General features: G+C 35.9%; 1 protein-coding gene and 2 long non-coding RNA genes across 3 annotated transcripts; 2 read left to right on the top strand and 1 right to left on the bottom strand.

The window, feature by feature from the left end:
- Positions 1–2070: 2070 nt before the first annotated feature.
- Positions 2071–3280, bottom strand: LOC120196291. Its single transcript, XR_005523154.1, has 5 exons — positions 3154–3280; positions 2964–3057; positions 2692–2797; positions 2494–2593; positions 2071–2405 (listed from the first exon to the last, which is right to left on the bottom strand). It is a non-coding gene; the product is annotated as an uncharacterized LOC120196291 (long non-coding RNA).
- A 4543-nt stretch (positions 3281–7823) lies between these two features.
- Positions 7824–9104, top strand: LOC120196313. Its single transcript, XR_005523159.1, has 4 exons — positions 7824–8000; positions 8089–8139; positions 8228–8290; positions 8830–9104. It is a non-coding gene; the product is annotated as an uncharacterized LOC120196313 (long non-coding RNA).
- Positions 9105–15174: 6070 nt separating this feature from the next.
- On the top strand, positions 15175–17376 carry LOC120196240 (probable glucuronoxylan glucuronosyltransferase IRX7). The gene is made up of 4 exons (XM_039198084.1): positions 15175–15749; positions 15836–16200; positions 16293–16543; positions 16629–17376. Exons 1-4 carry the CDS (start codon positions 15461–15463, stop codon positions 17092–17094), a joined length of 1371 nt encoding a protein of 456 aa, XP_039054015.1. The 5' UTR covers positions 15175–15460; the 3' UTR covers positions 17095–17376.
- The last annotated feature ends 5986 nt before the right edge of the window (positions 17377–23362 follow it).

The following is a 23362-nucleotide window of genomic DNA, read 5'->3' as shown; positions in this document are numbered from 1 at the left end:
ATATATATATATAAGGTGTATTAAAAATTATTTTTTGAATAAAAATATTAGTTATAATATTAAATGATTTTTATTTGAATTATACGACGATTTCTAAATATTTGTGTGAACTACAAAATAATTTTTATATCACCGGACTTGGTTCTTCTGAACTACATCGTCGCAAAGGGAAATCGTCTTGTAGTCAATATGTTTTCAAAAATCGTCGTATAATCCTGATGATATTATAGGTTATTATAACAATCACCACATATCCTGATATAATTTTTGTTGTACCTTATTCAAATTTAAGACAAAAACTAGATCAAGACATTAGTGACTTTACATTTTAACAATAGATCATATTGCATATACGTATAGATCACAAATTCAATTCGAGTCGAATGTAGGGAAAAAATTATTTTCGAACATAAATTGCGTATCTAAATTAATATAAAAATTCAAAATAAGAAAGTTCAATTGTCACACGATCGATAAAAAGATGAAAATATGTTTAAAAAAATAAAAATAAAATAAGTGCTATAAAATATAATTATTGAAAATTTTAAAACAAAAAATATAAATAGTCGAGTGTCAACAATATAACCGATGTTGTAGTCTTACCAACAAAGGAAAGTCTAATGAGTGGCATCCTATTTTTAGGCTAAAAACGGTGACTTCAAGACGTAACCGAAAATATGAAAAAAAAAATCATAACATTTTAAATTGAACCTAACATAAATGTTACCTTTTCTCGAACATTAACATTTTCCTTTTCTAACCGAAAATGTAAGTAAAAAGATAATTTCCAATTACATTTCAAAATCACTATTTTTTTAATCTTAAATTAAGTTCTTACACGTCAAAAGTGTAATATTAAAATATTTTGAGTACACTTCAGTAATTGATAAACCATGAGGAGTGAAAACAAATTCGTACTCTATATTGAATTTCTAAAACTTACCCTATATTTTATTTCATTATCTTTATTAAAAACAAGTCCGAACGGCCCGGTGATATAACGCGGTTTGGGTCTCAAAAGTCTAATAAACCGACGTCTTATTTAGTTTGAAAGTTGTCTTTTAAAAGTAGCCTTAAAATAATCACAAGAAACAGAATTTTGCCAAGTGACATCTTTCCAGTAATCGAAGATTAATTTAATTTTCACGGTTATATCATGTGAACGGTAACTCTGGGGGATCATACATTTGATTAAAAAGAAAAATAAATACCATCAGATTAGCATGAGTGTTGGTCCCACACGGTTTTGTTAGATAACGAAGAATTTGGTGACATATGAACTGCCCACTGATTGTCTGCTTATGATAATTTTAGTAAAATAAATTAGGAATTTACCATGCTCCACGTTCACATATTACTGTGATTTTATCGTTTCTGAATGTAAACTTGAGATGTGAATAGTATATGTACATGGCAGAATATGGTGTTATTTGATCGGAATTCATTTGAATGGGTTATTAGATATGGAAGCAAAAATTCTAAATAGGAAAGATTAAGGTAAAACCGAAATAGCCAAATTTCACTACAACGTGATAATAGATAATGCAATTCATTGGACCCACATCAATTTGAGATGTCACGTCGGGTCATCAAACCAAAGCCCAATGGACAATGGGAGATCCAAAGCCCCTCGTTTACCAAATAAAGAAGTTCGCCTGGGCCTGGGTTGGATGTTTCTCTCACGCACGTGCAAGTGCGACAACATCAACAAAAGAACCACCAACATTAAATCAAATCCTGTATTCACTTCATTTTAGAGTAAGATGATTATTACCTGAATTATCGATATAGAAGTGAGATAATTACCTGATCCGATCAAAATGAAATCTTTAAAAATGGGAAAGACAAATCAGAACGTCGTCTGGGTACGCACGTGCAAGAACAACACCACGTCGCGTTAAATCAAACCACAAGCTAATTCTATTCATCTGATATCGAGATCCCCCCTTCAATTAGCTGGTTCCAGGTGGCAAGAAAATGCAAGATTTTCTTTTCCATTTTTTCCCTTGTCTTGTTTATTGTACAATCATTCAGCGGTTAGATAAGCTGCAAAGATACATGACAACGTTAAAGTTCTACAGACAATGAAGAAATCAGAAATATGAACTAGCGGCTGGGAATGATTGATGTTCATTCAATCTTTTCTGCTCATTTTGATATTAATCGGAATTTCTTTGTATGATTGCACTTTCTCAACTGCTTTGCGTGATGGTAGTGACCTTTCAATTGAACATCTTTTTTCAGCTTTTGGGTTACAGGTTTCTTCCATTGAGACTAATGAAGTTGGACCATCTCCAAGCGGATAACTGGGCACAAAGTTGAGATCATCAATCTCAAATAGATTCTCTGCTCTTGCTTCTGCCTCTTTGGATTTAACCCTACCAGATTGCCGTCTCAAACAACGTCTACAATGAAGAAAAAAACACGTTATGATTTTATGAGAAAATCATGCACTGGTTCAACTCTGATAATGACAAAGAGATTGATTAGCACCCGAACTACGTATATTTATGATATACTATTATAGCTGACCCTTTATTTTCATCCCTCTCTTTATCTCCACCTCTTCGGCTTGTAGTTAAAAGGCCCAGAGCTGCAAGGAAGCTAACAAATCCAATGTCAACAGATTTAGAGGCGATAAAATGTTTAAAACTAAAAATGGAAGTTCATCTGAGAATGTTAAAAGATAACCTTGGCTTCTAGCATTACGTCTTATGTTAGCATTAGTCGTGCATTCATCGGCAGCCTGCTCTACACCATGTGTGCTTGTGTTTTGGAAGTTGATATCCGCTTTTCCCTGCTCCCATTATACATAAAAAGGAGAAGATGGATTTCTTTAGGGACCAAAATGGATCAAGTGAGAGAATTAACTTGAAAGCAGAGATATGACAGATGTTTTTCTAGTTGAAAGTCTCTTAATCAATCACAGGCATATGTATTGAATGTGTATGATCAATGTTGACCTCTTTTCCGGGGTTTTTGGCTTTAAGTAGAGCATCCTTGCATACAAGGTCCTGTTGCAGAGCTTTCACCTTTTCTCTCCCCTATATTAAGCTCCTGGACAATCAGAAAAGCAAATCAATATTAATAATAACAACTAAACAATTTAGGAATGGAATCATACATGGAAAAATAAAATAAAAACCAACACACCGCTAACAATTGACTATTTGACTGTGCAAGGTTCCGATTCTGTACCTGTAATTTTTGCATACAACTTCTCAGATTCTGCAACTCAGTTCCACTTAATAATCTTACTGTTCAATGAAAATGAAGGAAAATAAAAATCCATTGATTTTGGTTAATTTATTTTTAAAATTTGAGCTTTGAAATGGTACGTCAAAAATATATTATTACAGTTACGTTTTTTAAAAAAAAATTAATGACAAAAGATAAACAAAAACAAAATAAAAATGATCATTAAACCATTGATTTTGTGCCACTGTTGAAATATACAAAGGTTCATAAAACAGAGACCTTTGTTTCTGTTTAAGACCCCTTTTTAAAAGGGATTAGTTGGTTTAACGAAGATGGGTAAAGGAGTAGGCTTCGTTTTGTTTTGCTACCTTCTTGCACAATCTTATAATTTAGTATAAACTATATGTTTAGTACTTAAATTGTTATTTTTATTCTATTTTGGTATCTAAATTTTCATTTTTTTTCAAAATCATATCTAACGTTTACTTTTTGTTTTGTTTTGGTATTTTGCCTTAAAAACTTAACGGGACTGTTGTACGTTATATTTTTTTATGGGTAAATTACATCACTCATATATTATTAAAATAATAATAAAAATATCATGTCATAAAAATATTAATAAAATAAACTAGAGTGATTAAAACATGAGTAAGTTGAAAGTCGAGTAGTTAAATTGAATTTTTTTAAATTTCAGTGAGCAAAATAGGAGTGAGAATATAGTTGAGTGTTGAATGATGTAATTTACCTATAAAAATATCACATGAGTTTCGTTAAGTTTTTAAAAGGTGGGATATAAAAATGAAACATAAACTAAAATTTAAGTATGATTTCGAAAGAAAATAAAGTTTAGATACCAAAATAGAACAAGAAAAATAATTTAGGTATAAAACGTGTAGTTTACCCTATAACTTATTTGGTTTACCGGTTTGAGAAGGGAAAAAAATGCCAGAATGGGCCACGGGTGAATTGATAACTTGGTTGTTTCATTTAAATTTTCAAGCACTCACAGTCGTGAGCACATGGAAACATATGCTACTAGATTTTGTCCCCTACCACCAATAATTGAGCACTCTCTTTTGTCAGTTCCCAACACGACCGTAAACATTGGGCCTAGCATGTGCTTGGACAGCTCACACTTCAAAGCTCTCGTAGGGTCGGTGCTCATAAAAATATTTCCTATCCAATGGGGACCGATGGCTTCATAACGTTTAGGGCAGGGAGCCGCTATTTCAAGCATTTCGAGGGATTCAATTCGTTAAGAGATCTTCTTTTGGGCAAAGGAATATGATCCAAATTAACAGTAGAGAGAGTCCTCCATGTTTCCACCTTCTTTTAACATTAATTGGGATGGTAACTATAATTTGCCTTGTGTTTGAAAACAAAAGAAGAAGAAAAATTAGTACCAAGTAGTAATTCATCCTTTACTTTCAAAAGTGTGATCCGAAAGCAAAGGAGATGCAGTTATTTTAAGGACCTTTTATCCTAATTAAAAGTATCCGGAAAGTTGTTTTTACCAACGTAATTTAAATCAAGATAATGATACGCTTTAAAAGGCTCCATAATCACACACTTGATGAAATGAAACTGGTACTATATTATGTGACTATGACTTCAACAATTATCAATTATTAATTGATTTTTTTTGGGGTGGTGGGGGCTCAAAGTATACTCTAGGTGGGATCCCAAAGTAGTTACTTGATTTGTATTTGGAATCCTCAGATTTCTATTTGAAAGTGATTGCTACCCACCATCATGGGGGTTTACTCATTGAAATATAGGAACTGCTTTGCTTATTCCTATTAATCTCGATAAATATTAAATTTGATTGAATTAACAATAGGAGTCGATTATAAAACTAAGGTGAAAATATATTATTCAGATCCTTATTATATTTCCAACAACCGTATGCCAAGTTAGTAGAGTGTAAGAAGCATCAATAATTTTAAACATATAGCGGCGTTTACATAGGAAACGCCAATAATTTTAAACATATAGCGGCGTTTACAGCGGTGTTTAAAAATATAGGAACTGCTTTGCTTATTCCTATTAAATTGTTCTACAGCGGTGTTTTTAGCGGCGTTTTAAGAGTAAATGCCAATAATTTTAAACATATAGCGGCGTTTACATAGCAAACGCCACAAAATGGTAACTTTAGCAGCGTTTTTATAAAAATGCCGCAATAGGATCATCAATAGTGGCGTTTTTTCAACAAACGCCGCAAAAGAGTAGTACTTTAGTGCCGTTTTTATACAAACGCCGCTAAAGACTCGTAATTTAGTGGCATTTTTATACAAACGCCGCTATAGAATTGTACTTTAGTGGCGTTTTTATACAAACGCCGTTATACACATGTACTATAATGGCGTTTGTGTTTACAAACGTCGTTAAAGACTCATAATTTAGTGGCGTTTTTATACAAACGCCGCTAAAGACTCATAATTTAGTGGCGTTTTTATACAAACGCCGCTAAAGACTCATACTAAATGAAGTGTTACATCTATTGTTTTGGCCATTTGGAACTCATTAACACCTTAAAAATATTTATATATATAATGTAGTCTTAAACGAGCAAGTTAATATTATGATATGCTAATATTTTAAATATCTATAATTAATTTTAAATAACTAAAAAATATCTATAATTAATTTTAAATAACCCTATTTTCTTATTGTTGTTTAGCCCAAAGCCTGAATAGCTTCTTCAGGGCATATTAGAGGCTGGAAATGTAACGGGCTCTATAACGGTCCACTTAAAAGCAGCTCACTCATTCCCAATCCGATTTTAAGTTCAAGCGAAATTTCTTCAAGAGACGAGCAAAGCAACGCGAAAAAGAAATTGAAACTTGCAAAAAAAAAAAAAAACACAGGGAAAATGACGATGTTTCACTTTTTCAACTGTGCGATACTCTCACCTTCGGTCCTCACGCCGTTTACTACTCCGCCACTCCTTTGTACGTTTTGCCTCCATTTTTACTCGATCCTTTACCTAGTTTTAATGTAATTTGTGATATATTTCTTTTTTATAATATCTGTAATTTTTTAAATTTCCATGGAAGTGAACTATGCTTTGAACTTAAACTTCGATATGTGTTGAAACTAGGAAAAAGAAAATATAGATGGAAAAAAATATTTCTCTTCTTTTAAGAACAGATATATCCGCATTAGTTCTAAAAAGGCAAAAGCCTTTGCCTCTGCCGCCCTAGATCCAATTTATCATTTTCGTTCTTACCATATTTTTCGCATCAATTTAACCTCGAAGATGCTCAATTGCATCATTCTATACCCTATACCTCATTGAAAACCTAAATTAAGAGTTTTAAGTTAGAGAGTAGGGTTTAGGATTTAGAGGTTATGGGATTATGGTTAAGGGTTTAGAGTTATCAATTTTGTTAACAGATTTTGATTAAAATATTCGAAAGCTACAAGTTACAGTAATTAGGTATAGTGAAAAAATGCATTATTATGTAGTTGATTTTTGAGAAATTTAGTTAGTTAAATTTGTTGAAGGAAATTGTTCTTTTCTACTAAATCATAATGATGTTTGTATACAAATCAGTCTAATTAATAATGAATTATGTTTGTTTATGCAGATCGGAGTATGATACTCTTGGTAACTCTGTTAAAGCTGCCCTTGTTTATCTTGGAACAGCTTTGGTGAAAGTCAGTACAACTTGTAACTATCAGCGTTGGTGTTTATGCCAAGTGTTTTCAATAGTTAATTTATGTTGTTTATTTTTCTATCCTGGCAGCTTGTTTTCCTTGCAACATTTTTGCAGGTACTGAGAACGATGGCTTTGATCCATACCAGGTATTTTTTTCTTGTTCTGGGATTGGAATCTACATGGAGGAATGCATATATTGCTCTAATTGTAAATGGTTTCCCATTTTTGTTGTAGTTTGTGGCGTTTGATTTTATGATGTTATTAGTTAGAATTGAATATTAAAACTTTTACTACTTTCTTAACTGCAATTGCATAAGAGTCTGTTAGAGATATGGATTGTAATACTGTCACAGGTCCATTTGAACAGTATATACATTTTAAACTCATGGAGAAATTTGTTACTTGTGCATTTTTCAGGAATTTTTGAAAGCATTTATTGGTTTTATAGATGTCGCTGGACTTTATTTTGTCTTAACACAGTTGACACACAGGAATATCTCTCAAAATCATAAATTTCAAGCTGTTGGACTTGGTGAGTTAGATTTTGTCTCTAGTTTTTGAAGTTGAAATTCAGTTTTGCACCCTTCTTAATACAATCCCCTCCAAATAAAAATTAGATAAAAGAAAGAGCACCATCTTGCATTTGTGGGTTTGACCCTTAAGGATGTCACCGTTCATCGGATAATCTAAACAATTGATGAGTGAATTACTATGACTAAGGGCATGACCTTTATAGAAAATAATATTGTGATATTAATAAAATGTTCAGATGGATCAGTCCAAGAAGCTTCAGAATTCAGATCACTCATTGTAACACCGTTTTTAAGTATTCATGGATTAATACCTTAATTTCTGTTATTGATGAATATTTAGTGCTAGCTTCAGAATTCAGATCACTCTAATAATTTGATACTTTTCTAGGAGCTGCGAAGCTCAAACTCATATATAATATATTTTCTTTGTTATCTCTTTGTTTTCTGTATATGTACAGTCCTTATGGGTTTGAAGTAATGGTATAATTCTTCGTTTTAAGGAATTCAGAAGAATCAAGCAATGAGGGAACATGCTTGTTAGCACAGTGTTCAGGGACTTAGAGGACTTGTCTTGAGACCAAATATTCTTGCTTGTTGTAGTACAATGGTTCTACCCTTATTTATATTTTTCTACTGTTTTTAGCAGTGCTAATTTGACATTTCTTATTCATTCACTTGCCCCTTTTTTGCAATAGGAACTTGATGATAATGTCAAGTTAAAGCTCTCTCCATTTTGCCATGTTCCGGTAATGAAACATGAATTCTATTTGTCTGCTTCTCTTCCATCTCCTAAATCAGTAACTACTGTTATTAAGAAATATGACTTCTTTCTAGGCCGAAAATACTGTCACTCTCTATGACGTTCCAAATATTTGGCACATTCCTTTACTACTAAGAGTAAGTAGTTCACTTTTTGAGTTCTTTTTATCGTCTAAAATTCTTATAGTACAAAGTTATAACTGGAAATATATGTTCCTTGATTCATTTGTTTATTTTACTGATCATGAATAGGATCAAAAGGCACATGAAGCAATCTTGAAATGATTGAACCTACTAGGGTTTTCCCTATGAACTTTGAGGGACTTAGACATGCATGCTTTCTTGATCCAAAATTATAAGATTTCATTGCTTATCCCTCTTTTGTATTTCCTTAACTTTTCTAAGAATACAAACTTGCTCAGATTCTTGGGGTAAGAATTCTAACTTCTAAAAGTAAGATGGCAACCAATACATTATTAAATTTTTTCTTTACGATGACATTTTTTACATTCTTATGTAGAATATATTTTAGTTTTCATGGTTCCTGACTTCCTGTTTTTGTTGTTTGTTGCAACATCTTTTTTCAGTTCTCAATCACTCACATGTATGTTATGAATGCAAGTTCTGCTGGTTGTTTCCTTCTCTTCTTAGTCTCATCTAAATTATTGTAATTGCAGTAATCTTGAAGAACAAACTTCAACAAAAAGCGACTTCTTCAATAGACTGGCACAGCGTTTCCCATTTGTTTTTAATCTATTGAGGAGAGATCATTCACTGTCAAATGATACTTTCAAATAAGATGTCAAGACGATGAATATGACAAATTCCAATAAAGTGGGAAACAAAGTAGCTTTAGAAGGCATATCTGGAGGTTATGATGATGACGCTAGTGAAATTGAGGATGTATCGAACAACAAATCCATGTATATCTACACTTTGAGGTTCAGTTGTAACTCATTTGTACTTTAATGTCTTTTAAGGTTCTCTCTCCATAAAAAAAAACTTTAATTTATTTTGTTGTTAAGAATTTTTCTTTATGTTTTTTGTCTTAATTAAAATGTATGGTTGTTGTTAATTAGATAAAACTATATATAAATTTAGGTGATGTATAGCAGAAATGAAATATGCAAAATCAATTAATATTAGCTAAATAAAGGTAATTAGCGGCTTAAATCCAAAAACGCCGCTATATGTTTGACATTGCGGCGTTTGTGTTCAAAAACGCCGTTATAGGTCTGACATTTTGCGGCGTTTGTGTCCAAAAACGCCACTATAGGTCTGACCTTTTACGGCGTTTGTTCTAAAAACGCCAGTATATGTCTTATCTTTTGTGGCGTTTGTATCCAAAAACGCTGTTATAGATCTGACTTTTTGCGGCGTTTTTTCTAGAAACGCCGCTATATATCATAACTTTTTGCGGCGTTTATTCCAAAAACGCCGCTATAGATATCGACCTTTTGCGGCGTTTGTTCAAAAAACGCCGTAATAGATATTGACCTATTGCGGCGTTTTTTGTTCTCAAACGCCGCTAACTTTAGCGGCGCTGGTAATACCGGCGCTTCTTGCGGCGTTTTTCCTTTCGCCGCAAATACTTTTAGCGGCGCTTAAAAACGCCGCTATAAGACTAAAAAAACGCCGCTAAAACTCTATTTTGCTGTAGTTTATATATATCAAAACAAGATTTTAAGAAGCATGAAGCTGAACATAATTAAAAACCTGGGTCAAATACAGGGGGGGAGTACATTACACATTGTGATCAAGGAAAAAAAAAAGAACAACTGATAGTATATCACTATATCAGTTCATCCATTAAAAAAAACATGAAAAGGAAAGAAAGGCGGCTGCCGGACTCAATTTGGAGTGTGGTGATTGGGCATCGGCCAGCAATAGATAAAAAAGAGATGATATTATCCTCATTAGCCCTTACTGTGAGCGTATAGGGAACGAATGTTCCACATTAAGAATTCCAGTCTCAAAACATTTTGGGTCCCTCCCCACCCCCCAACAACACCTTTTATTTAGAGTTTATACACACGTGTTCTTAAATAGTAGATGGTAAGATGTCGTATGAGAAACGCACTCAAGGCCAATCAAGATGCGGATTAGGGGAAGATATTGTTTTGGACACTCAACTTATAATATAAATCAAATTTACCCACATCATGACTATTTAAAAGCACTACTTACCGTGTACGAGACTTCTAAAATCAAAGCCCCCCCCCCCCCCCCAGTCTGCTTGTGGAGGATGTGTTTGGTCGTGGATCACGATCACTTCTTACAAATGTTACGACTTTTTTTTCCAAAAAAAGGTAAACAGGTTATTAACACCTTAAAAATAAATATTTTTCCTACAAAAACACATATAGATAGATAGATAGGTAGATAGATAGATAGATAGATAGATATATAGATAGATAGATAAATAGATAGTAATAAACGTATATGCACATATTTTACATAATACAACCATTAATCTTATTCACTGTTTTTTAGACTGTACAAAGTCAACAATTTATTCTCTTCTTACGTCTAATCAAATCGAACAAGGACCAATTCCCACCACCCTCACTTCTTAATCTGTGTAAAAATGTTCGGTTCGTTATGTAATTATCAAAGTAGTGATTGGTTCAGAGTAAGAGAAATTTTTAAACTTAGTTAATGGTATCTGGCATGCTGCTGCATGTTATGTCAAATATATATATGTATATTCTTGTATGATAGGGTAGGATGGAACATTATATTAACAATTGGTTAAGGTTTAGCCTCACGCGGTGTGGTAGGTAAGATGTCACAAATTCTACATTCTCATTTGTAATAGTTGAAGCTTAAAGTTGTAGTATTTTGAAAGCTTTGCGGTTTTCTAATTCTGATTCAAGCGTCTATCAGTAGTTCCAGCGGTTCTCTGTTTTTAAAAGATCCGATCATATTAAGAATATGATCCTATAATTAGTAATTGACAACCGTATATAATTTATATAATTGTTACTTGTTAGAATCAAGTTGATCAAATAATGGAATTGAAAATTTATAATTCAGTCAGTTGAATACAAATTGGCATGAACCATTAAAAAAAATCCGATTAAAGCCAAATAAGAAAAAGAATTCCATCTTCAACGTGGCAGTGCCAACTATGGCCATACTGAATTAGGAAAATAGAAACCAAACAACTAGAGGTTTTATGGCGTTTCCCCCTATATATCACCTTTTACTTTATATTTTCACCATTCAAATTATTTTATTTTTGATCTAACACCCTTTGCAGTAATGAGCGTCCCATGCAACGCGCTTTACGTTGATCTGGCGTCACGTGGGGTATAGCGCGGGACAGAGACCGCGCTTTACCTTTAAATCTGACACGCGTCAGTAAGACGCGCCCCCTACGACGCGCCTTAGGTTTAATTACCCACCTACCCCAATCGTTCACACCCCACTCCTCCCTATAAATACCCACTTTCACAATCATTTTCATCACACCAAATCCTCTCAACTTCTCTCAAATACTCTTATATTCTATTTTAACTATTTAAGGTATATTTTATTATATTTAATATTTTGTTTTTAATTTATTTAAGTATTTAAATTTTTTAATATTTTATTTAATTAATTTTTTACAGATATAAAATGGAAGGAGGTCTAATTTGCTTTGATGAAAATCATATATCGCGACATTTTGCTGATACGGTAATATTTAACGTTTTAATATAATTCAAATTTTTAGTAATAATTTATTTATTTATTTAATGCATGATTATTAGTTTAAAAATTAATTTTTGTAATTATTTAATTTTAAGAGAGAGACCGTGTATTTATTAGGAACCTTAAGTTAGTGATACCTAGCCATGTCTTGCCGTATTTAGTAGAGGTTGGATTCGGTTACATAGGTAGATATGATGGTCACTGTAAGATAGAACTAGACCTTATTTCTGCCTTAGTGAAGCGGTGGAGGCCGGAGACCCACACATTCCATCTTCCGTGCGGAGAGTGCACGATTACACTTGAGGATGTTTCTATGCACCTGGGGCTTCCGATGGATGGAGATGTGATATCGGGGATGACGCATGGTTCATGGACTGCTTTGTGCCGGGACTATCTAGGACGTGTCCCGGAAAGTTTTAACGGTGTTCGAATACCGTTAAATTGGTTATATGCCAATTTTCGGGAGTTGAGCGAGGATGTCTCTGATGATGAAGTTAAAATGTATGCACGAACATGCATATTGCAGCTGATAGGAGGGTTGCTGATGCCGGACAAATCGCGCAACCAAATTCACTGTATGTGGTTGCGACATCTTGGCGACTTTCGTCTGGCCGGATCACTCAATTGGGGCTCGACAGTTTTGGCTTTCATGTACAGAGAGATGTGTCGAGCCACTGACTACAAGAAGAATGCTATCGACGGATGTCTCCTACTGCTGCAGTCTTGGGCATGGTATCGATTGCCCTTTTTATGTCCTATTGTCAAAAACCCATTCGTATTTCCGCTACTCTTGAGGTAATTATAAATCTGATTTCGTATATTAATCATTTTATACAGTGTATAATAAATTTTGTTTTCCTTGAATAGGTGGTTTACTGATAGGAAAAATCATTAGGAACTACCTGATGATTTAGAAAAAAAATTAGGGTGCTAATCGATCAAAAGGTTGACACACAGGTATGTCTTTTAATGTTTAAAAATCGATTTTAGATTATAGTTGTATAATTAGATTATTATTTTGATAAAAATTATATATATTTATTTTAGTTTGAATATGTGTCATATTCTAATGATGATGTGAGGATTGTGATCCCACCTGAGTTGAGGGGCCCATTAGATGTTTGGATGGCGATGATCCCTTTGATCTGTTATGTTATCATCGAGTGGCACTCCACTGATCGCGTGCTCCGACAATTTGGTTGTTTTCAGCCGATTCCGGAAGCACCTCGCAATATGGACGAGTTGCATAGCACAGATAGACGCGACAAGACCGATACAGATTGGCTGGTGAGGCATCACGAGTGGGTCGTGCTGTGGGAGGATCGACATCGGCACCATCATCGCTTCTTCTTTGCTTGAAAACTTCATGCCTAAAGATAACTCACCATTATTTATTGATGAGTAATATCCATAGTTACCGAGATGAGACATATCCGTAAATTCTGACCCGTACATTGCACTATAATAAGCTTCGTACATATGTACTGGAGGGTCAGCTTGTGCCACATTTGAGGGAACTTTATCTACATCATTATCGGAGTTGAATTGAGGTGATTCTGGGTGAATGAATAGTCCAGTCTCAACACCATCCGCACCAGGCTCACGAAGCGGTTCTTCTGGTGGAGATGATGGTCCCTCCATGCTCTCCACATTTAGGTCGAAGAACCTACTACTTGCTCATCTTCCCCTTGAACTAGAAGGTATATCGACATTGAGATCGAAAAAGCTCGTAGTGGAATGCCTTCCCCTGGAGCTTGAAGCCATCGTGTCAAATGGAAACTGCACAAATTATTGCATCGATGACATCTCCATATTAAGATCAAAGAAAATTGCAGATGAATGTCTTCCCCTTGAACTGGACGCGATGTTGCCATACGGATTGTTCATGGACCCACCTCAGTACATATCGTAAGAAGTTGCGGATGAATGTCTCTTCATTGAAGTTGATGTGATGGCACCATAATGCGGATTTTCCATTATGGCGTTAAAATCATTACACATTATTGTAGTCGTGCTGTCAACTTGATCTACTTGTTCAGTCAACCCATAGTGAGAGCTTAATGACTGACCCCGAACAACACGCACTTGAACAAACTTTGCATGCATCTCAATATCGGCGTCTGGATAATTACTTTGAGAATCCGCTATCATTTCAACATCATTATTGTTCGATAGTTCGAACGCTGTATAAGTTAATGACAACAATGATGTTGGAAATCTATACTGCAATGACGACATCCTTCTACTACTTCTAACATGAACATTCCTCGAAATATTCATTATCAGCTCCTCAAGAGTTATGTTTCTCTTGAATGATATTTTAATACGCTCATTTAATACGAAAACAACGTCGGTTTCATTTTCTCGAATTTCTCCATAATAATAAACAATAGCTGAAAGTCGCTCCATTCTTAGAGTTTAAAAGTGCGACAATATTATATTTGCAAAAAAATAACTAAAACAAACATGATTAAATAAATAATATATGAACTAAAATATAACACAATAAATTTTTTACTCGTGAACGTAAATAATTTAAATAATATAATTTTATATTATTATCTGCACCGCAAAAATATTTCGACGTATGCTCCCGCTTTCCAATTTTACAAACACATAAATTAATTGAAAACAATTAGTATAATATTTTTTTTTCAAATAATTATATATAATTATAACAAAATAATATAACAAAATTACCTTATAACGAAAGATCGAACGAACTTCTTAATCAAATATAAGAAGATTGTCAGGTATTATTTACTGGTTGAAAGGATTGTTGGTGAGAGAGTTTACGGGGAGATAATTATTTATAGCCGATAGATGATGCTTTAAAGTTGAGAAGTTCGGGTAAATTATGCAAGGCGCGATATCTGCACAACGCCTTATATTATGTATGTATAATAATTGAGCATGTGATAATCGAAAAGCACGACCTTACCCCACGTGGTACTATATTAACGTAAAACGCACTACAAAGACGCATCATATTATAAAGGATATTATATCAAAAAAAATTATCCGAAAGATGTATGACAGAAAAATATGTAATATATCAGGAAAAACGCCAGGTTTTATTCTCTTATCGCCATCATTAAAATGCTTATCGGTTAAACAAGACTATCCTTGTAATTTACCAAAAAACTTGCCCAACATGCTACCTCCAATATAGTTCACCAAGGTTATTCATGTCATTAAACATGTCAAAATCCACACGGGACCGAAAATAGACCATAGAAACCGAGACCTGACCATGTTCCATTCTTCTTCACCGCCTTGTGACTTCCCTGCACTGCGTTCTCTCTCTCTTAAAGTTTCTGTTTTTCCACCTCTCTGAAGTTTTCCACTGAGTTTTCTTATTTATTAAGGTAAGCAGTCGAATTTGTTCAATAGTTTTTGGGTGCAAAAACGAAGTGTGAACCACCCACTCTCCATCTATCTTTTAATCAGTAAATCTTAATTTCTATCCACACTTCAACATCAAAACCAGACACCAAGAACGCCATCTCAACTGCTTTAGTTTTGGACCAACCTAGGCCCTTCAATCTCTCTCCGCTAAAACATCTTCTGTTTATTATTTTCTGGTGCTGTATTTTTATTAAATCAAATTAGATGATGGCTTCAGAAATGCAGAAACCCACCAAGAAAAACAGAGGATTCTACATTAAGATGAGGATATTACACAGAGGCCGACAACTAGAAAAAAGCCTCTTTTTCAAATATTATCAATGGATTCTTTGGTTTTCTTTTACTCTCTATTTCCTCACCTCTTTCTTCATCCCTAACAAGCCAATACCTTTGTCAAAAACCCATGTCTATGGTTCCAAATTCTCCTTAGTTTCTCGTGTTCTGTTTGAATCTGTCAATAAAACTAGTCAACAATCCAACCTCAAGAACCCAGGTTTTTTCTCCCTTCCTCTTTCACCATGCTTGTCCATTTTTCTTTTGAAAATCGATGTTTTTAATGTGTTGTTTTCTCTCTGGCAGCGACTTTAAAAGACTTAAAGATATACATCTACGAGTTACCATCAGAATACAATGAAAACTGGCTTTCCAACAAGCGATGCAGCAACCAATTGTTTGCCTCGGAGGTGGCCATTCATAGAGCCTTGTTGAACGCCTACGAATTTAGAACATTCGACCCTGATGAAGCCGATTTCTTTTTCGTCCCTGTTTATGTCTCCTGCAACTTCAGTATTGTTAATGGTTTCCCAGACATCGGCCACGCACATTCTCTTTTATTCTCCGCCATCCAGTATGTCTCCTCTAACTATCCTTTCTGGAACAACTCCAATGGTTCAGATCACATCTTCGTTGCTTCCCATGATTATGGAGCCTGCTTCCACGCCATGGTAAGCAAAAAATAGTCTCCCACAAAAAAGAAGTCTTTAATAGTATCCTTAATCCACTTTTTTTTTTATTAAAATTTGATTTATTTTTTTAGGAGGATAGAGCTATTGATAATGGGATTCCAGAGTTTTTGAAGAACTCGATAATATTGCAAACATTCGGGGTTAATTACAAGCATCCTTGTCAGGATGTTGAAAATGTTCTCATTCCGCCTTATATCTCGCCGGAAAGCATAGGGAAGACTCTGGAGAAGGCTCCGTTGACTGGGAATCGGGACATCATGGTCTTTTTCAGGGGTAAAATGGAAGTCCACCCTAAAAACGTTAGTGGGAACTTTTATAGCAAGTAAGTTCCAAAATTGAACTTCATTGCATGCTAAAATTACGTGTTTATTCATGTTTCTAATGTTGTTTGTTTGGTTTTATTTTAGGAGGGTGAGGACGGAAATTTGGCGGAGGTATAAAGGAGATAAGAGGTTTTACTTGCGAAGGCATAGATTTGCCGGTTACCAGTCAGAAATTTTACGGTCTGTGTTTTGCTTATGTCCACTTGGATGGGCTCCCTGGAGTCCAAGACTTGTTGAGTCCGTGGCTTTGGGTTGCGTCCCGGTGATCATAGCAGACGATATCAGGTTGCCGTTTCCCTCCGTCGTGAAGTGGGCGGAGATTTCCCTCACGGTGGCAGAAAGGGACGTCGGGAAGCTGGGTCATATCCTGGAACACGTGGCGGCGACCAATTTGTCAACCATTCAGAAGAACTTGTGGGACCCGACAGTCAAGAGGGCCTTACTGTTCAATGACTACATGCAAGAAGGAGATGCCACATGGCAGGTTTTAATTTCTCTTTATAATAAACTAGACAGATCGTATAGGAGGTCGAGAGTTTGTAGCCAATAGGAAGAAAACACGTCGGATGAGTTGCCGGCTATGGAGGTAAATATGGCAACATGGGATGTGGGTGCATGGTGTTTATAATGGAGGACAGCTTGGATCGCCAGTGTCATTTAATCAGAGGCGGATGGAATTTATTTTAGAGGGTGGGTCGGTGGACCCACATAAAAAAGCTTGCGAATTTTTTTGTTCCTTTTCGAGATTTTTTTTGCCGCAATGTAAATGGAGAGAAACAAAACTTTTTGGTTAATGACACAGATGGGATAGTTTTAGGACAAGACAACCTGTATGAGCATTCACTTAACATTTTTAAAGTGATTGGAATTTGGATCCATGTTCAATTGTTTGAGATGCTGTAATCCTGTAAAGTTTAGAAATGGTAAAAAAAAGTGTATATAACTTGAATAGGATATGGAAACATGAGTGAGAAAAATAACTTTTGTTATTGGGGTAAAGGGTGCAAAAGTGGAGAAGAGAGAGAAATAAAATGGGCTGGTATTGAACAGGTAAAAATGTCAGAGTGCCTTAAATAAGTGTTTTTTTTAAAAAAATCATCGATAATCGGTATATTTATCAATATAACATCGATCAGATTATATTTTTTTGATCTAACACCCGTAACAGTAAAGTGCACTCTCTGTCTCGCGTTATATGTTGATTTGGCGTCACGTGGGGTATAACGTGCCCCCTGTACCGCGATATTCGTTGACATAGCTTACACGTGAGAATAGCGCGACCCCTGATCCGCGTTGTACGCCATGTAGGGGTATAGCGCTGTCCCTGCTCAGCGCTATACCTAGGTACGAATTATATTTAGCGCGGATCCTGGTCCGCGCTATGTATTTATCTGAATAATTACATATAGCGCGGTATAGGTACCGAACCTTATATGGTTATAAATATCCTTCGCTCCCGTTAAGTTTCTCACATCTCCTCACATCTCTCTCGTCTAACTTATAAATTAATACAACAATTCCGTCAACGCGTAATAATTCTAGTAATTTTCTCATATTTGATTTAGAAGTTCGTGCGATTTTTCGTTATAATTTTTTTATTATACTTATTGTTTATTATGATTATTTGAAAAAAAAATATTATACTAATTATTTTCAATTAATTTTTGTGTTTGTAAAATTGAAAAGCAGGAGCATACGTCAAAATAGTTTTGCGGTACATGTAATAATATAAAATTATATTATTTAAATTATTTACGTTGATGTGTAAAAAATTTATTGTGTTATATTTTCGTTCATATATAATTTATTTAATCATGTTTGCTTCAGTTTTCTTTGCAGATATAATATTTTCGTACTTTTAAACTTAAAAAATTGCACGGCTTTCAGTTATTATTTATTATGATGGTGAAATTTGAGAAGATGAAACCGACGTTGTTTTCGTATCAAAAGAGTGTGTTAAAATATCATTCAAGAGAAACATAACTCTTGAGGAGCTGATAACAAAGATTTCGAGGAAGATTCATGTTGGAAGTAGTAGAAGAATGTCGTCATTGCAGTACAAATTTCCAACATCATTGTTGCCATTAACTTATACAGCGTTTGAACTTTCGAACAATGATGATGTTCAAATGATGGTTGAAGCTCAAAGTAATTATTCAGACACCGCTATTGAGATGTATGCACATTTTGTTCAAGTGCGTGCTGTTCGGGGTCAATCTTTAAGCTCCCACTATGGGCTGGCAGAACAAGTTGATCAAGTTGAAAGCTCGACTACAGTAATGTGTAATGATTTTAATGTCATAATGGGGAGACATTCATCTGCAACTCCTTATGATATGTACCGAGGTGGGTCCACGAACAATCCGTATGGTAACACCGCGTCTAGTTCAAGGGGAAGACATTCATCTGCAAATTTCTTTGACCATATGGAGATGCCATCGACGCAACCATCTGTGCAGTTTCCATTTGACACGATGGCTTCAAGCTCTAGGGGGAGGCATTCGATTGCGAGCTTTTTCGATCTCAATGTCGATATGCCTTCCAGTTCAAGGGGAAGGCGTGCAAGTAGTAGGTTCTTCGACCTAAATGTGGAGAGCATGGAGGAACCATCATCTCCACCAGAAGAACCGCTTCGTGATCCTGGTGCGGATGGTGCTGAGACTAGACTATTCATTCACCCAGAATCACCGCAATTCAACTCCGATGATGATGAAGTTCCAGGAAATGTGGCACAAACTGACCCTCCTGCACACATGTATGAAGCTGATTATGGTGCAATGCACGGGCCAGAATTTGCGGATATGCCTCATCTCGGTGACTATGGATATTACTCATCAATAAATAATTGTGAGTTATATTTAGGCATGGAGTTTTCAAGCAAAGAAGAAGCGGTGATGGCTATAAAAAATTATAATATCCGTAATTCTGTTCAGTCCAGAGTCAATCGATCGATGACCGAAAAATATGTATGCTATTGTGCCCGATGCGAAAATGGATGCAATTGGATGGTTCGCGTATCGAAAATGAAGAGGAAAAACAACATATGGGAACTAACAGTATACAACGGTCCTCACATATGTTGTGCTGGAGGGGTCAACCAAGATCATCCCAACTTGGACTCTGAAATGATATGCCAAGCCATTATGCCCATGGTAAAAACAAGCTCTCATATAGCTGTTGCAGTGTTGATTTCAACTATACAATCGTAGTATGAGTATACTGTCTCCTATAAAAAAGCTTGGTTGGCAAAACAAAATGCCATTGTCAAACTTCATGGCGAATGAGATGCATCTTACAACGAACTTCCAGGTTGGTTTAGGCTGGTGCGGACGTTGAATCCTGGGACAATTGTGGAATTCAAAACCTCCTATGCATACCATAATGATCGAGTTCTTTGCGATCAAAGCCAATTCTACAGGTTTTTTTGGAGTTACCCACAGTGCGTTAATGCTGCCAAATACTGCAATCCTGTGGTCCAGATCGATGGGACTTTCTTGTATGGAAAATACAAGCAAGTTTTATTATTGGCAGTTGTCCAATATGGAAATCGCAACATTCTTCCAGTTGCTTTTGCTCTTGTCGAATGAGAAGATACATATTCTTGGGCTTTTTTCCTCCGAAATTTACGTGCAGATGTTATCACGAGGGAAAACATCTGTGTCATTTCAGATCGCGGAGCTGGGATCAAAGCATCAATGGAGTCTTTGAGTCTAATGTGGCAATCACCCTTTGTCCAACATAGGTATTATGTCCGATGCATTGCTGTGAACTATCATGGAACGTACAAGAAGAATTATGAGAGTCAATTAATTGTGCGCATGGGTAAGTGAAACTGATATAGTTTGTTTTCTTTCAATCGTTTTAATTTTGCAAAGAAAACAAGTTAGTAAGTTATACATTTTTTGATTAGGTTACGAACTACTTCCTCGAACGTTTAAATCAATGCTTCAAGATTTGCGGGCGAAGAACGAGGAAAGATACGATTACATCAGCCTCATCGATAAAGAAATATGGACGAACGCATATGATTGTGGATATCGATATGGACACACGACAACCAACTTGCCAGAGACAATCAATTCAACTTTAAAGGGTGCACGTCACTTACCAGTAGCGGCTTTGGTAAAGACTATATATTTTCGTTTGGGGGCGCTTTTTGCGAAGCTCGGGGGACAAGCTCAAACCTGGATGCAAGGCAGTCATGTCTATCACCCTAGATTAGTTGCAGATCTATAGAAAAAAATTGCTACATCAAATGGAATGTCTGTAACAAGCTTCTCTAGAAGGCATGAAATGTTTCGTGTCACAGAGTTGCCGCGACCTCTTCAAGGGATTGAAGCTGTGTCGTTAAGAATAAATCTAAGGGACAGAACGTGCGACTGCAAGTTTTTTCAAGCTCTGAAGTATCCATGCTCTCATATGATAGCAACATGCTCGCATACACGTCAAGACTATAACCATTTTGTGGATCTCGTATACCTATTATCTGAAGTTTTTAAGGTATACAAATTTGAGTTTCCCCCCATAGGTAATGACAAAGACCCTGATAAGGTTCAAGATTGGCTTCCGATTGTACCAAATTTGAGTTTATTGAGAGAGCGTGGTCATCCAAAATCCAATCGAATTCATTGCGATATGGATATTCGAGAAAGATCTAGACAAGACAGAAGATGTGAGCATTGTAGAAACCCAGGACACACTAGAAAAACATGTCCACTTCTGTTGCCATCAAGTAACAATTAAAGAGGAAATGATGTATTTGTTTATCAAATAATAATTCTTGTACTTTGATTTGCATTTACTTCAAGTTAATGTCATTCGATAATAGCTTATGAAGATTAAAAAAACGAACACAATCATTAAATTTTATCAAACTAATAACAATTTGGTATTTGAATATAATTTTAAATACAACAAACTTACAATAAGAATTAAATGGTAAATGATAACCAAATTACAATAACTGATATTAAATGGTAATAAACAAAATTAACTGAAATACATTAAAAAAAGTCCAACAAATTTAACAAAATAAAGTAAATACAAATATAATAAAAAAATCTATCGATGCCTGCGATGTGAATGTGTTTCGCAGGGCGGTGACTGTCGGTCTCGAGGAGGATTTCTTCGTATCACTGGTTCTGACTTCTCGCTGTCATCATCATTACCATCATCGTCGTCGTCGTCGTCCTGAGTAGGTACATTAGGTTGATGAGGAGCTGATGATGATGAAGCACCTCCATATAATAAGGACCCTGGAGGTGTATGACTGACTATCCCACCGACCTGCAAAAACTAGGAAAACTCATAAAACCCAGACATCGCTGAGTGTGAAAACTGTACAGAAGGTGTCTGTACTGCGGCCATGGGTGATGAGGTTGAACTCGCCAGATATCCAGCATATGAACCCCAAGTAGGATCTGCAAACATAGACCCATAATAGCCTCCAAGATGGGTCATCTGTGACGGCGGCGGCGGCGGGGTCATAAAACCAGGTGAAGGCGGCAGCGGCGACATTTGGTAATGGAAAGGCGGCGGCATCATAAATGGCTGCGGTGGTTGCAGTGAAGGTCCTACTGGTGCAGTTGAGGATGAACCGGAAGCACCTGCTCTTCGCCCACGAGTCGGGGGACGATGGAGCTGTGTCGGTGAACGTCTATGTCGATATCGCGGAAAGATCTGCCCTCGTGCATCATCGGAAAGCAGAAACGGTTTCCTGTTACTGTTGAACCACTCATAATAACCGTCAGCAATACTCAAGAGGTCAAGTAAAATGGGCTCTCTATGGGGAAGACGCCGATGTCTGTCCTCCCAAAATACAACCCACTCATGATGCCTCACCAGCCAATCTGTATATGGCTTGCTGCGTCTATCTAAGCTATGCAACTCGTCCATATTGTGAGTTGCTTCCGGAATTGGTTGAAAACAACCAAACTGCCGTAGCACGCGATTAGTAGAGTGCCGCTCGATGGTCGCATAATAGATCAGATGGACCATCGCCATCCAAACATCTGATAGGCCCCTCAACTCAGGTGGGATCACCGCCCTCACATCATCAGTACAATATGGCACCCATTCAAACTAAAACAAATATTATATAATTTTTTATCAAAATAATAATCTAATTATATAACTATAATCTAAAATCGATTTTTAAACATTAAAATTCATACCTATGTGTCAGCCTTCTGATCGATTTACACCCTAATTTTTTTCTAAATCATCAGGTAGCTCCTGATGATTTTTTCTATCAGTAGACCACTTATTCAAGAAAAAAAATTATTATACGCTGTATAAAATTATTAATATACAAAATCAGTTTTATAATTACCTCAGAAGTAGTGAAAATATGAATAGGTTCTTCACAACGGGACATAAAAAGGGCAATCGATACCATGCCCAAGACTGCAACAGTAGGAGACATCCGTCGATAGCATTACGCCTGTAGTCAGGTGCTCCACACATCTCCCTGTACATCAAAACCAAAACCGCCGAGCCCCAACTGAATGATCCGGCCAGACGAAAGTCGTTAAGATGTCGCAACCACATGCAGTGAAATAGGTTGCGCGATTTGTCCGACATCAGCAACCCTCCTATCAACTGCAGTATGCATGCCCGTGCATACATCTTAACTTCATCCTCAGAGGCGTCTGCGCTCAACTCCCAAAAATTGGCATATAACCAATTTAACGGTATCATACCTCCGATAAAACTTTCCGGGACACGTCCTAGATTATTCCGACACAAAGTAGTCCATGAACCCTGCGAGATCCCTGATATCACATCTACATCCACCGGAAGCCCTAGGTGCATAGCAA

Source organism: Hibiscus syriacus, unplaced genomic scaffold (genome assembly GCF_006381635.1).
Source record: "Hibiscus syriacus cultivar Baekdansim isolate YM2019G1 unplaced genomic scaffold, ASM638163v2 tig00117032_pilon, whole genome shotgun sequence".
In the NCBI taxonomy this organism is placed as follows: domain Eukaryota; kingdom Viridiplantae; phylum Streptophyta; class Magnoliopsida; order Malvales; family Malvaceae; genus Hibiscus; species Hibiscus syriacus.
The sequence above is the reverse complement of the archived record's forward strand: the minus strand, read 5'-3'. Positions and strand labels throughout refer to the sequence as shown.